Raw genomic sequence first — 12,750 nt, forward strand, 5'->3', positions numbered from 1 at the left:
GAATTGGAAATTCTAAGTCTTTCAAGGCTTTGTAAGAGGTCTCAATCCCCAGCTGCTGCCAGTAAGTGGAGGCCCAGCCAGTGGATGGAGGTGGAATTCACAATTCTTGATGACAGGCCAAATATACAGAATGGATGGCCTTCCCTGGACTGGAATTCAGGACACCTGGGTTTGGTACCTGGCTCTAACACTGTTTTACACAACCCAAAAAAAATCACTTTGCATCTCTGTGCCTTGACTGCCATCACTGCAGCAAGACACCTTCGCCTGTTTTACAAAAGGAACGTGAAGATAAACTCACTGAAAGTTCTAAGACACTTAAACACTGGTGACTAAACAACAACAGCCCTTGGCCCACAACCAAAGCTAACACTAAACCCAACCAAACTTTCTTTCTGTCCTGACTGCACCAGTCCTGTGTCTACTCTACTACTCTGGCAGCTCCTCCTCCACTCTGGGGACATTTCCATGGAACAGCGTGAAGGGATGTTCAGTGTGAAGTCTACAAGACAGCTTTCCATACAGAGGGAAAAGAGGTGCCACTGCTTAAAGCAAGGAAAATAAAAGGAGACCAATCACATCTTCATGCTCTGGACACCATGACTGAAGAAAGCATCACCGAGAATCCCCACCTCCTCTTACATACCATTGTACTCTTTTCGAATGAATCGTTCCAAACTTGCCAGTATTTGTTCTCTGTTCTGTTGCTCAGATAAAGGAGGGGATAATTCATCTAAGTAAAGACAAGTTAAAACACAGTCAGATGTGAAACTCAACTACCTCTACAATCTTTTTCAGCTAATTAAAAGATTGGGATTTTTTTCTGTTATGTTAGATTTGCTTAAATGTGCATTTTTCTTTTTCTATCGTTAGAGTCTTCAGGGTTCTATTTCAAGACATCTGATTTTACTGCAGTTATTCAAACACAGAGTGGCCTGGTGGGCACTTGGTATCCAGCCAACCACCACAGTACCCAAAAGGGCCTTTTCCCAAAAGACACCACAGATCGGAACAAGCACAAAAATCAGTAACTTTTACAGACCCTGTGAAAAATCCCACAAAATGTTAGTTTTTCAAATCTGTTACAAGGTTATCACAACCAGGAATTATGTGAAAATTAAAATACTGATCAATTTGCAGCCTAGGGCACCTGGAAGAGCTTCTCCCTCCTGAATTATAAGTAATTGTAAGTAAGTAATTAAGCCATACAGTTTTTAATTTTTCCAGGTTACAGATCACAGCATACAGGGGAGTACAAACACTTCCTGAACTTACCAAAACATCTTTTACACACTATGTCAAGTATTTCCCGAAATCTGTCTGTCATTGGTGGTAGTGGTTTTAGATCAATTTTCTTGAAATCCTCTGGGCAGTCATTTTTGGAATGTCCATCCCGTTTGCAGATGCTGCATACTATAGTTGGTGGCTTTTGGGGGGAAAAAAGAAGCACACAAATGCAATTTTTTACTTCGAAGATAGTTCAGCAGACCTAACAATTCCAAATAACCGAGAACATTTAACATATGAACAACAACAGAGCCTCTGAAAAGAACACAGCACATCTCAGTAGGCTGCATTTAGATCTCAAAGTGCCTAAAAGCACCTGGAAATTCTGCAAGTAAGTAGGAAAGGAAAAGGAAAAATAACCCACAAAACAAACAAAAAATAAAGCCCAGGATCTGTGTGTGTGTGTGTGTGTGTAAACCAAAAAGCTTTGCATAAGAAGGGGCAACACACCATCTATTCCAAATGGGGCACAGGTTGGTGTCCTGCAGTCCTGAATAACAGGTTCTCTCCAAGGGCCATTCCCAACACAGGGTGGAAGAACCTCCCTGCCGACCCTCTGCCCACAGTCAGAGTGATTCCAGAGCCCCACCCCCTGCCCCAGGGCCAGCAGCGCTCACCTTTCCCGAAGTAAAAATCAACTTATCGAACACGTAATGCATTTCCTCTGGGGAGAGTCTGCCTTCATCTTTGAGATCGCGGGGTTCCCCCCCTGCGGCGCAGAGGGGCGAGGTAGCTGGTGTGCCAGTGCACGTGGGCTGCGCCGACGCCTCCGCGCCCGAGCTCGGCCTGCTCTCGGCGTCAGAGAAGTCATTGCTCGAGTTGGTGTCCTCAGGCTGATGTTCCCTGCAGTTACAGTGGGGGCTGAGCTCACCTTCAGTCACGCAAACTGAGATTTCTAAGTCGTCCCTCTCCTGTGGTGATTTTTGCTTTAATTCACAGCACTCGTTAGAAATGAGGGATAAAGCTTCTTCTTTGTCTTCATCGTAACTGGAGTCCAATGCTGGAAGGAGCAAAGAGTCCACGTCCTTGGAAGTACAACTTTTGGCTACAGCTTCACCCACTTGATTACATTCAAGTTCATTCTCTGGTACGTTACATCCACTTTCTATATTTTGTTTATCTACAACATTTTCCTCTTGTGGAAGGCAACAGTTTGCTACGGGCTCTTCAGATCTCGTGGATTTCTTATTATTAATTTTCCCTTTTTCTTTTTTCTTGGTATCTGGCTTGGATTTAATCCCATCTTTACTTTGTGGACACGCAAAATATTTATATGCTGTCCTAAATCTCTCCAGGATGTACTCAAATACCATCTGGCTATTTAGACTTCGTGCAACATTCCTCTTAAGTGCAAAAGGATCTAGGAAGAAAACAAAACAGAAAATTTTCATTAGTAATCTTTAACTTCTACATTCCACAAAAGCAGCTGAAATCCCTAAATTATTATATAGCAGTTAAACAGAGATCCAGAACTGTTTTGGATATACTTAAGAGGATGTGAGGCCCACAAGTTTGTTTTAGAATCCTTCCATACAAATCACACTCACGTGCAGCCATGAATGGCTGACTGTTGTAAACCATTCTAAATAATGTTATTTAAAAAGAAAACCCAGGATATATTGTACCCTTATAGTATGAGCAATTTCTAAACTAGAAATTAAAATGAACACACGAAGGCCAAATAAAAATAGGCCTGCTAGAACTTTTCTTCCTCCACTGAAGCAGGATTTGCATTTCCCTTAAGAAATTATTTGTCTAAGAGTAATATTAAAGTTATAAGGATTACATGAACCAACCTCACCAGGTTTCATTCTCAGTCCTTCCTAGTGATTTCTAGAACAAACATGTTTTCCAAGCAAAAAGAGCACCTGCATAGTTGCTATAAGTCTGCCTGGGAAGACAGTACCAAACTGAGATTCTGTTACTTCATAACTTCAACTACAAACTTAACATTCAAAAGTCAAAAATGAAAGATTAAAAACCATAAAACAAACAAAAACAACACAAAGAGACCAATCAACAGCAAGTGTCAGAACCAGAACGTAATCTGGGGTTTTTTGAAAGGATTTCCTGTCATTTAAATCCCACACATCCAACACATGTTGAACAAACACTACTCTAATTTTACTAAACTCTAACTAAAAGTGAAGAAAAGAATTAGGAGAGGAAATTAAACAAGCTTGTTTTGTCTGTTTTACTTTTCCTTCTCACTCTTCTTGTACCTTATTGACTCATCCTTCAATGCACCTTTAGCACCTCATTCTCTGTCTGTCTGATTCTCTTTGTCCTCTCCATCTCCTCAAGTGTTACAGATAAGCCACTTCAGCAACATCTCTAGAAAGTGTTCAAAAGTCATTATTTATGCTTTTATAAAAGTTATCACCTTACATGGTTTCTTAACCTTCCTCAAATACCCAATTTCTCTATCCTTAAGGCCAATTCAGAATGCCATGCATGGCTCTGTGACTTGCCCTGCTTTTTGAAACAGGGAAAACTTGTCTTTAAACAGACTAAATAACTGACAAAATATAAATTAAAAATAACCTTATTCTCCAGACTTCTTGAAACAGACTGGTAAGTGTCAGGTAAACACAGAAGATAATTCAGGGTGAGAACAGTAGTAGAAAAGATGGTCCTACCTTCGATGGCTATTCGCCTTTTCGGCCAGTTTTTATTCTCTCTGGTTAAGAGCTCCTGTACCCGTATGCTGATGACATATTCCTCCAAAGCGAATTCCAGTGTGTAAAACTTCAACAGTTCCAACCACAGTTGCCCCAGGGAAACTTGGTGAGGGGTTTTGAGTGCTAAGAGAGACTGAAAAACATGGACAAGAATGCTCAGCTTCAATAAGAAGACTGGTTCCACTTTATGTTTAGAGATGAAAAAACAGGGATAAGAGGTAGTAAATGGTTTTCAAAGAAATAAAGCCATGACTTACAATCCCATGTTTCTCCTTTCCATTACTTTGGTTGTCCACTTCTGAGCTTGCTGCCTTCTTGCCACCACCTTTTTGTTGTTCAACTTTAGCTTTACTTTCTGCTCCCACCGAGTTTTTTGCTGCACCGTTTGTTGGGGGTTTGTACTCCCACCTGACGAACTCATCATCTTCCACACCCTTCAGCTGGTGGTCATCTGGCCTCTTGGAATCAAACCCTTCAATCTAACAATAATTAAAGTACAAGACTGTATGCAATACATACAACCAAATGTTTTCACCAAAGGTAACACTGATAATTATGGTATTTATATTCTTCAAGAGTAGCTGGTGTCAGAGGAATATATTCAGAGAACTAAAGAAGAAAATAATTGCTTTTTGTCTAAAACACAGCATGACACAATTGTAGGGGCTACAGCAACTGCCATTTTAAAAAAGTCTTCAGAATCATCAAGCATCATCTCTGTGACGATTAATTACCAACGCATTTAATTTACAATTTTCTTTGGCAATCAAATTCTGCACATTTTACGAGCTTGCAGAGCACAGAGATGATGTCAACAATTTAACAATAAGGTTCCTATATCACCAAATCACTTACCCAATTGCCCAAATAGGATGGTAAAATACGTGGTTTTCTTTGTTGAAGAAAAAATATCACCATTAAGGCAAAGGAATATGAGGGAATGCCACCTTCAGCCTGACAGTCAATGTGGCAGAGCTGCAAGAGAATAAATAATTACTTCTCTGATGTAACACCAGCATTTTAATTTATGATCTGTTATAAAAAGGACAAATACCACAGAAATGTGAGAAACAGAGTGAAACAGCAAATCCTGTCTCTCAGGAACTGCAGTCACCATGCCACGACACACACAGACAAAATACAAACTACAGGAGTTCATACAGAGCCTTAAGTTACACTCGAGAGAAGAAATGACCATCAGAAGCACTGGGGATAATTCAATGACTTACTCTAGCCCAGTAGCGGAAAGCCAAAACCAAGGGGATAAGGACGGGCTCCAGTTTTCCAAGAGCAGCCAGCAGGTCAGTTGTAAGGCAAGCCACGTCATTCCTAGCACTGACTTTACACGTCAAACCACTGCAATTATAAACATGAAACAGGTAAAGGGTTATCACTCTGTGGATACAGATGATGACTGGGGGAAGGTGGGACATCACACCCACCATAACAAAAACAGGAGTCAGCGTCTCCCTATGTAAATAGAACCTGAATTTCTGAAACAAAAGCTACAGAATATAATTACGTTTTCTTTACTGTTAACTCATCTAGAACTTACAGAAGTTCGTGACAGCTAAAAATATAAAACAGCAATAAGGATTTGTTCTAAGTTCTGCCATTACTTAACTGTGCTATCTTCCACGATTCAACCTCCAAGTATATTGTCTACATTCCAAACACTGAAACAAATAAATAAATTAATACTCCAGACTTGTGGCATATTAAGAGTTGGTTAAGTTCACTAAACAGCTCTCTAAAAACTTTCTTTTTGCTTCTCAGAATAATTATTTCTATCCTCTTACAAACACAGGAAAAGATATATCCACCCTTGTTGCATTTACTCGCCCAGAGTTTCAATCCTTACTTCCAGCCAGTCAAGCAATCCTGTTTCATTTTGGAGGTTGCTGCTTCTTAGGAATTTACTGAAACTGTCAGATGATGTGTCCTTTCTGGCAATGTGGATCTTATAAAATGCTTTTAAAGCCTTGGCTCAAACCGCTGGCAGTGATTTTAAATAACAACTGAAAACCATTCCACTTTTCCCCCAGTTAACTCGAAGTAGAACACATATTTTCAGACTCCTACAACTAATGAGTTTTATGGAGCACAAAAACAAAGGTAGCTTTCTTTCTAGATTACACTTCCATGTATGAGCAATTCCCTTCTAAGAGGACTGTTAGCTCAGTGTTACAGCAACACTTGTCAGCAGTGCAGGCAAGAGCTGCTGCGAGGAGCAGAGCAGAGCCTGGTATCTCCCTCACCCCCCTCTGCAGTGACAGTACCTTTTAACATCTTTGCAAAAGACAACAGGAACTTTGGCATGGAAATCCGACTCCACATCCGAGTAGACAGCTAAGCAAGGAGAAAAAAACAACTCTCTGTTTCAAAGTTTTTTTACAGTTTTCCCAATTCTGTTTTTAAAACTATCATAGTTCTACCACGATTTCTCAGAAGTGCTGCATAGCTCACCAGCAAGCAATATTTTCTGGTCACTGCTGATGCTCACCACCAGAATCAAAGAGCCAGGCTGTGTTCCTGACAGAACAATGAGGTTACAAGTTCCAGAAGGCTTGTAAAAATTCTCACTCATGTTCATGAGTGGAAAGCAGCTTTGGAGTTTACTGCTTAGAATTTCTTCTACAAGAAGTTTTTTATCTGGAATTTAACACTATTGCCATAACTTCTGGCAACCTGAACTGCACTAACTGGGCTGCCATTCTCTTGCTGCAGCTTCTCATCCCTCAGTCACACAAGCACTGGTATTAATAAAAATCACATTCATAAAACTAGCTCAGACACTTTGCTTGAAAACTGATCCATCTTTTTAAGTTTACAAAAAAATGAAGCATAAAACCCTCTAAGCAGCAGATGGAATATTAAATAGAAATGAGATGCAACTAAAACTCACCACTGTTCTTCAAGATCTCAAGCACCTGGATCAGAACATCTGGCTGACTCATCTACAAAATCAGAGTAGGTCTCATTATTCAGACTATCCTATTTTAGTTTACACTTTATTTAAAAAACTACTTGAGTGACACAATGAGTAAGTAGTAACTCTACGTTCTTTCACAAAAGTGAAATCAGGTGTCAGTATTAATGAAAAAATTGACTGTATCTGCCTGCACCCTGAAACAGGTGCTAATAAATGTATCAGCCAGCTTTCTTCCAGCCCACAGCTTTTCTAGTCAACACTTCTGTTCCAGTTCGTATTAAAAGGCTCCATAAAGTTAAAACAAAACACTTCCCATATATTCAACAATTTCCATGTCAACATATGCCACTAGAAATGCACAACACCACCAAATTTAATGTCAGTGCTTTCCCAAGGGTTTTTAAAGATTACAATTTTTAAGCGTGTTTTCTTTTCTCCCCAGAAATCAACTTAAGTGGTGTTTCAAAGACAAGCATAAATAGATCAAAGGAAGGCTAAAAATTAGCACCACCTTTAGGTTTTTGTGCACAAGTGACGTGGCACACCCCATGAAAAAGGGCTCAGTTCTGCTTCCTGACTGAAGGATCGTTTCAAAATGCCCCAAGTATGACCCCAAACAGGTACCTGGAACTTCACTGTATCACACAGAGTCAAAAAAAAGGGCACGTTCAGCAGCTGTGCCTCTAACAAGAACATGCTGCTGATATCACATACCAACAGCTTCAATATTTAAAGGTAAATCATACTGGTCTGCAGGAATTTTGCACTGGAACCTGTAAATTGGGCTGTGGTATTTCATTGCAAGTGACTAAGCCATAAAGGAAAAAATGTCCCTTCCAGCCCCAACTTTAAAAGAGGGGGAATCAAGGCCTACAAGATTTTACAGTCTGAATCACGAGCACATGAAAGCACACTTATCCAGAGTCAACTATTTTCATACTGCTCCAATGCTTATTAAAAAAAAAAAAAAAAATTGGAAAAACTAAGATTGTCCAGAAAAAGGCAACCCAAGAATTCAAGTTATCTACTAAGCAACGTTAACTTTACCCATAGCACAGCTGACACCAAATCAAAGATGAGATGCTTTGTGATGTTCTAACACCATATGCCCCAGGAAGAGATGAAAGCAATGGAGTTGAAATAAATGTTGATGACCTTGATGTAAACCAGTGTCAGTTAATACAAGATAATATCCACACACCTTAGGGGGGAATTTGATATCAATGTTCACGTCGCTGGTCTTAAAAGCGAATCTGGTTAAACAGGAGCCATACATCCTCAGGGAGCAGTCTGCAGACAGACAAACAATTATTTAACAGCTACTAAATACATTTTTCTTCAGTGGATGATGCATACTTTGCTTTAGATACAGCAGCTCACAAGTGGTACTCCCAGATTAATGAACACTGAAGCCTTTCCTCTGCCCTGGGAAGGTCAGTCATTTCCACCACACACATCCCAGGAAAACAAATCATTCAAACACTGCAATTCCATGTCCAACAGCTTCCAAGCTGTTTTAAAGGATTTTTTTCCAATAGTTCTGTTTGGTTTTAATATAAAACTACCCATGAAATAGTAATAACTGTCTCTGTCTCAGTGCAGGATTTCTTGTAAAAGCTTTTGTTAACTCCAGCTCTGCAGCTCTGAGCCAGTTCTAAAATTCTGTTCACCTCATCAGCAAGTTTCTGTGCACATTCATTATGTACCATGCACATAAAACATAACTTCAGTATAATCCCAGGCAGAGTCCAGGATTCATTCCTGTGTTTGGAGTTAATACAGTTCCATACAAAGATACAGAGCGAATCTGAACTAATTAGGAAGCACCTATTCAGGAATAACATGAGCAATGTCATTCCACTCCATAAACAATAATTTATCCCACTTCATGAGACAATTTTTGTAGATGAACACTTTCCTGTAATATCTATTAGGGTCTCACATATTTAAATCAGTTGAAAATTGAGACTGTTCTCAATCCCTCCCAAATCCAACCCCTGCTCAGGGTGGGTCACCTAGAGCAGGTTGCCCACAAATGTGGCCAGCTGGGTTTTGAAAATCTCCGAGGATGGAGAGTCCACAATCTTCCCAAGCAACCTGTGCCAGTGTTCAAACAGCCTCACAGCACAAAGGTTGTCTTGTATTTTTAATCAGGACCTTTATGTGTGTTTTGACCAAACTCTCTCAATCAGAAAATTATTCTTAGAAGAGAAAATAACCTATTTTTCACTACTTAGAAACCAGTCCTCTCAAAATGAATGTCTGTATGGTTAATAATAATGATTTGAAATTATTTTCAATGGCTTTTCATAATAGTAACAATTTTTGCATAGTTCTAATGTGAGCTCAAGAGAAAATCATGCCAGAGCATTCCATGTTTTCTACTCTGCGCATTAATTCAGTTTTTCCTAATTTACAGCTTAGGAAAACACATTCACTAAAATATTGCTGAGTCTAAAAAGGAGAACAACCACCTGTCATTTACTGTTACAGGCTCCCCTTCCACTACCCCTACACCTCCACAGAAGTTCATCAGTTCAAACAAGTCAGCCAGACAAGTAACAGTAAAATAATAGTATTTATGTTAAAATGTTATGTAAAAAAGCTTTGTCTTATGCTATTTAGCACCTTATATTCAAGCAGATATTTAACAGAGCACCTGAAACTAAAGCTGCTCATCCTGCAGCTAACAAAATCTTTCCTACTGCTATATTTTCATAGAGTAAAGGGGGAAAAAAAGGTATTTATAAAATAAAAGGACAGTATAGAACAACACTCAGTTTCAATATAAATGAAATAAGAAGCCTGAAAAATTTTTGGCAATGAGATTAATATTCTCTTCTGTTCAGCTGAACTAAACACCAAACCACTGTTACCATAATGTCAGCATCACCACAGCTCCAAAACTCTGCTCTCAAACTCCCAGTCTGTTAACTACAGATGATGGGAAATCAATGCAAAGAATGTCAAATATTATCTTCCTGTTGGATGATCTCACCACTTTAAAAAGAATCAATAACTTCAATTAATATATATCAGAGAAAAGGACAAATAAACACAATCATATTTTCCTTTTTTTTTAAATTTTTGTTAGTTCCTTTAAAATCAACTGCATATCTTAACAGTGTATAATATCAAGATAATTTAACCCAAATTCATCAATTCACCATTGATGAAGGGATCAAAATCTATGTAAAAATAGAGAAAAATTTTCACCTAAAGGAAAAGAAGAACACTGAATACCTGGTAAGGGCTGCTGAATAATTTTCTCCATCTCATTTACAATCTCCTGACGAATTCTGAAGTCCTCATCTGAGATGCCTTGTTCATGTGCTGCCTGGATGAGGGTAAAGCTCAGAGCAGCCAACTGTGCAGGAGAGGGGGGTGGCAGGGCCCGCAGCTCGTTCTCCTCTTGCTTTTCCTGTGTAATTATTGGATAATACAAGTAATAATTAATATTTGAAGGAAAAAAGGTTATCTCATGCTACCGTATGACATCAGAGCCCACTGTTTCCTGTTTGTGTTCTCCTATTTATGTGGTGTCCTGACCAAACACTTCCAAAGGCAGGAGCCCAACCAATCCAACAGTGTGGCTCCCAGGAGTGGCAGCAGATGCTCAGGGTTTAAAATAGAGAATGGTGTCTCACAGCTGGCAAGTGGGGGGGAAATCTGCTGTGTTCCATTTCTGAGCCACATTTTCTGACAGTTCTGAAACACAATTCAGCCATGAAAATAAAAAGCTGTAGTTGTTACCACGTAATAAAAGTAACTGAGCTGCAGAAGTCGCACGGATTTCTCCAGAGTGGGTTGTACTTGAAGGAAAGGTATCAGAGGCAGGAAAAGTATTCCCAGCTCCAAGGAATTTTTATAATTTGAGTTCTTTTGCTGCTTAAACAGCTGGTGCCAGAAAGCACTGGGTTTAGTGCATCTAATCCAACAGCAAGAACATGTCAGATGCATCAGGTCATTCGGGACTAAGTACAACAATCTCTTGTTTCATAAATTCACCAACTAAATGAAATATGTGACTGACAACAGAAATAAATAATAGCCATAACATAAAGCACTAAAAAGCCCAAAGTCCAGTATGAAAATGTTTGCTTAGCTCTAAGCTGCATTTCTCAACTCTTCTGTTCTTATCTGAACAGATTTAGCATCAGAAAGAATATGGGCATTTTTAAAGGGTTTTTTTATGTCACTACTTTAGGATTTTTCCTGAGTTGGGAAACCACAGCTGCTACTGAGCTTATTTGATGGTCATGTATCTCCTGGAGCTGTACACAGGATATTTTATGCAGTAACATTCAGACAGTTACATATGTATCACTACAACGTGGCACAGAACACAAAGCCATTTGGAGACCATAGTTAAACACCCAAACTGCTCCCTGTCCCTCCCCTGTCCCCCAGCATTCCATTCAGCAGCAAAGAAATCCCATCCCTCAATTCTTATCTCCATGTCCAGATGAAAAGCAGGGCAAGAAAGTGTTTTTATATCAAACATGGTTCATTCTTTTTTCCATGATGCAATTTAGCAGACATTTAGAGCAGCAGAATCCTTTACCAATATCACTGAACACAAAAAGGTTACTTTGGGAGATGGAATGGATTTATGGCACCCAGAGTGTGCCAGGTTAGGACTTGCACACTTTATGGAATTAGAGCATTAACAGTAAACAGAAGTATGGTAAGAAATACCCAAGAACAGGAGAAAGTAATTTGACCAAATTTTGGGGAATGGTTGTAGGAAGGCTAATTTTAACCATTTAAATCCCAAACCCCAACACACTGGGGAATTCGTAGTTCTTCATCAGCATTTACAAAAACGGGCTGGCAGGAAAATCTGGGCACTTGTTATTGGATTTCAAGCACGTAAAAGTTCTCTTGAGCAAACCACACCACCGTGGTGTCTGATAAAGAAATTGCTTTTCTCTTTGTAAGCCTTAGAACTGCTTTTCATATCAAACACAGTTATAAACCCAACCAGATGATGAGTGACTCAGGAACTGTCTCCCTCCATCCTGTAACTACTAAACTTCCCAAGTCAGACTAAGTAAAAAAAAAAACCAAAAACCCAACATTCCCATCCCACCTCTAGTCCCTGGAGATCTTATTACCAATGGCATTACTTTTGGAAAAAAAACAGACAATCTAATTATATTTCTATATAATACATATATTTCTCACTTAAGTTACCTTGCCTTCTGCTACTAAAAAAAAGTATGATGAACTGCCCACTGCTCAGAGACACTAACTCTGAAGCAGTGACCAAAAATGTTCTTTCCTCTCTGCCTGGACAGACCATCAAGCCCTTCCTCTCCACCAGAAAACAGAAATTTGTGCATCTCTGCTCAGCACACAAACTTTCACCTAAATGAACGTGACCAAAGAAAACAAACCACGTAACAAAAAACACATGTTTAAAGAGAAACAAACAAACAAAAAGCCCAAATTATCCTTAACTTACCATTATATTTTTCTTATGCCGTTTTTCTTTAATATGCTTGTGAGCTCCCTGGATGTTTTCAATGTGAACTAAGCAGAGCTTGCATAGATACTGACAGTTGGTGTATTCTGGGGAGCGCTGAGGAGAAAGGGCCAGAGATTAAAAGAAAATATTTCTCCCAATAGTGGCTGAAAAACTCAATATTTTGAATACTTTGAATAATAAACTGTATGTAACACTTTTTTAAAGTCAAGGTGCTTTGCAAACATTCAGTAATCTTCAAATAAAACCAGTAGAAATGGTTTTTTTACCTGGATGGCAAGTGGGGAAAGCAAGGAAAGGAAGGGAGACAACTTAAACCTGATACTTCTCAGGACATTTTTGTGAGGAATGATTAAGACTGA

The 12,750-nt window shown here is 39.2% G+C and overlaps 1 protein-coding gene across 3 annotated transcripts in view; it reads right to left on the reverse strand.

Moving 5' to 3' along the window:
* Positions 1-12,750, reverse strand: part of TUT4 (terminal uridylyl transferase 4) — a 41,027-nt gene that overhangs the window by 14,879 nt on the left and 13,398 nt on the right. For all 3 annotated transcript variants that reach the window (XM_027894450.1, XM_027894441.1, XM_027894456.1), the window contains exons 4-15: positions 12,368-12,484; positions 10,144-10,321; positions 8,102-8,190; positions 6,874-6,925; positions 6,248-6,317; positions 5,198-5,324; positions 4,824-4,943; positions 4,226-4,447; positions 3,927-4,101; positions 1,905-2,647; positions 1,276-1,426; positions 647-733 (exon numbers count right to left, since the gene is read on the reverse strand). In XM_027894450.1, coding sequence (XP_027750251.1) covers positions 647-733; positions 1,276-1,426; positions 1,905-2,647; positions 3,927-4,101; positions 4,226-4,447; positions 4,824-4,943; positions 5,198-5,324; positions 6,248-6,317; positions 6,874-6,925; positions 8,102-8,190; positions 10,144-10,321; positions 12,368-12,484 — 2,131 coding nt within the window. The remainder of the gene's footprint in view (positions 1-646; positions 734-1,275; positions 1,427-1,904; positions 2,648-3,926; positions 4,102-4,225; positions 4,448-4,823; positions 4,944-5,197; positions 5,325-6,247; positions 6,318-6,873; positions 6,926-8,101; positions 8,191-10,143; positions 10,322-12,367; positions 12,485-12,750) is intronic.

This window comes from Empidonax traillii, unplaced genomic scaffold (assembly GCF_003031625.1).
Source record: "Empidonax traillii isolate 1590-97213 ecotype Southwest subspecies unplaced genomic scaffold, ASM303162v1 scaffold15:size5535645, whole genome shotgun sequence".
Lineage (NCBI taxonomy): Eukaryota > Metazoa > Chordata > Aves > Passeriformes > Tyrannidae > Empidonax > Empidonax traillii.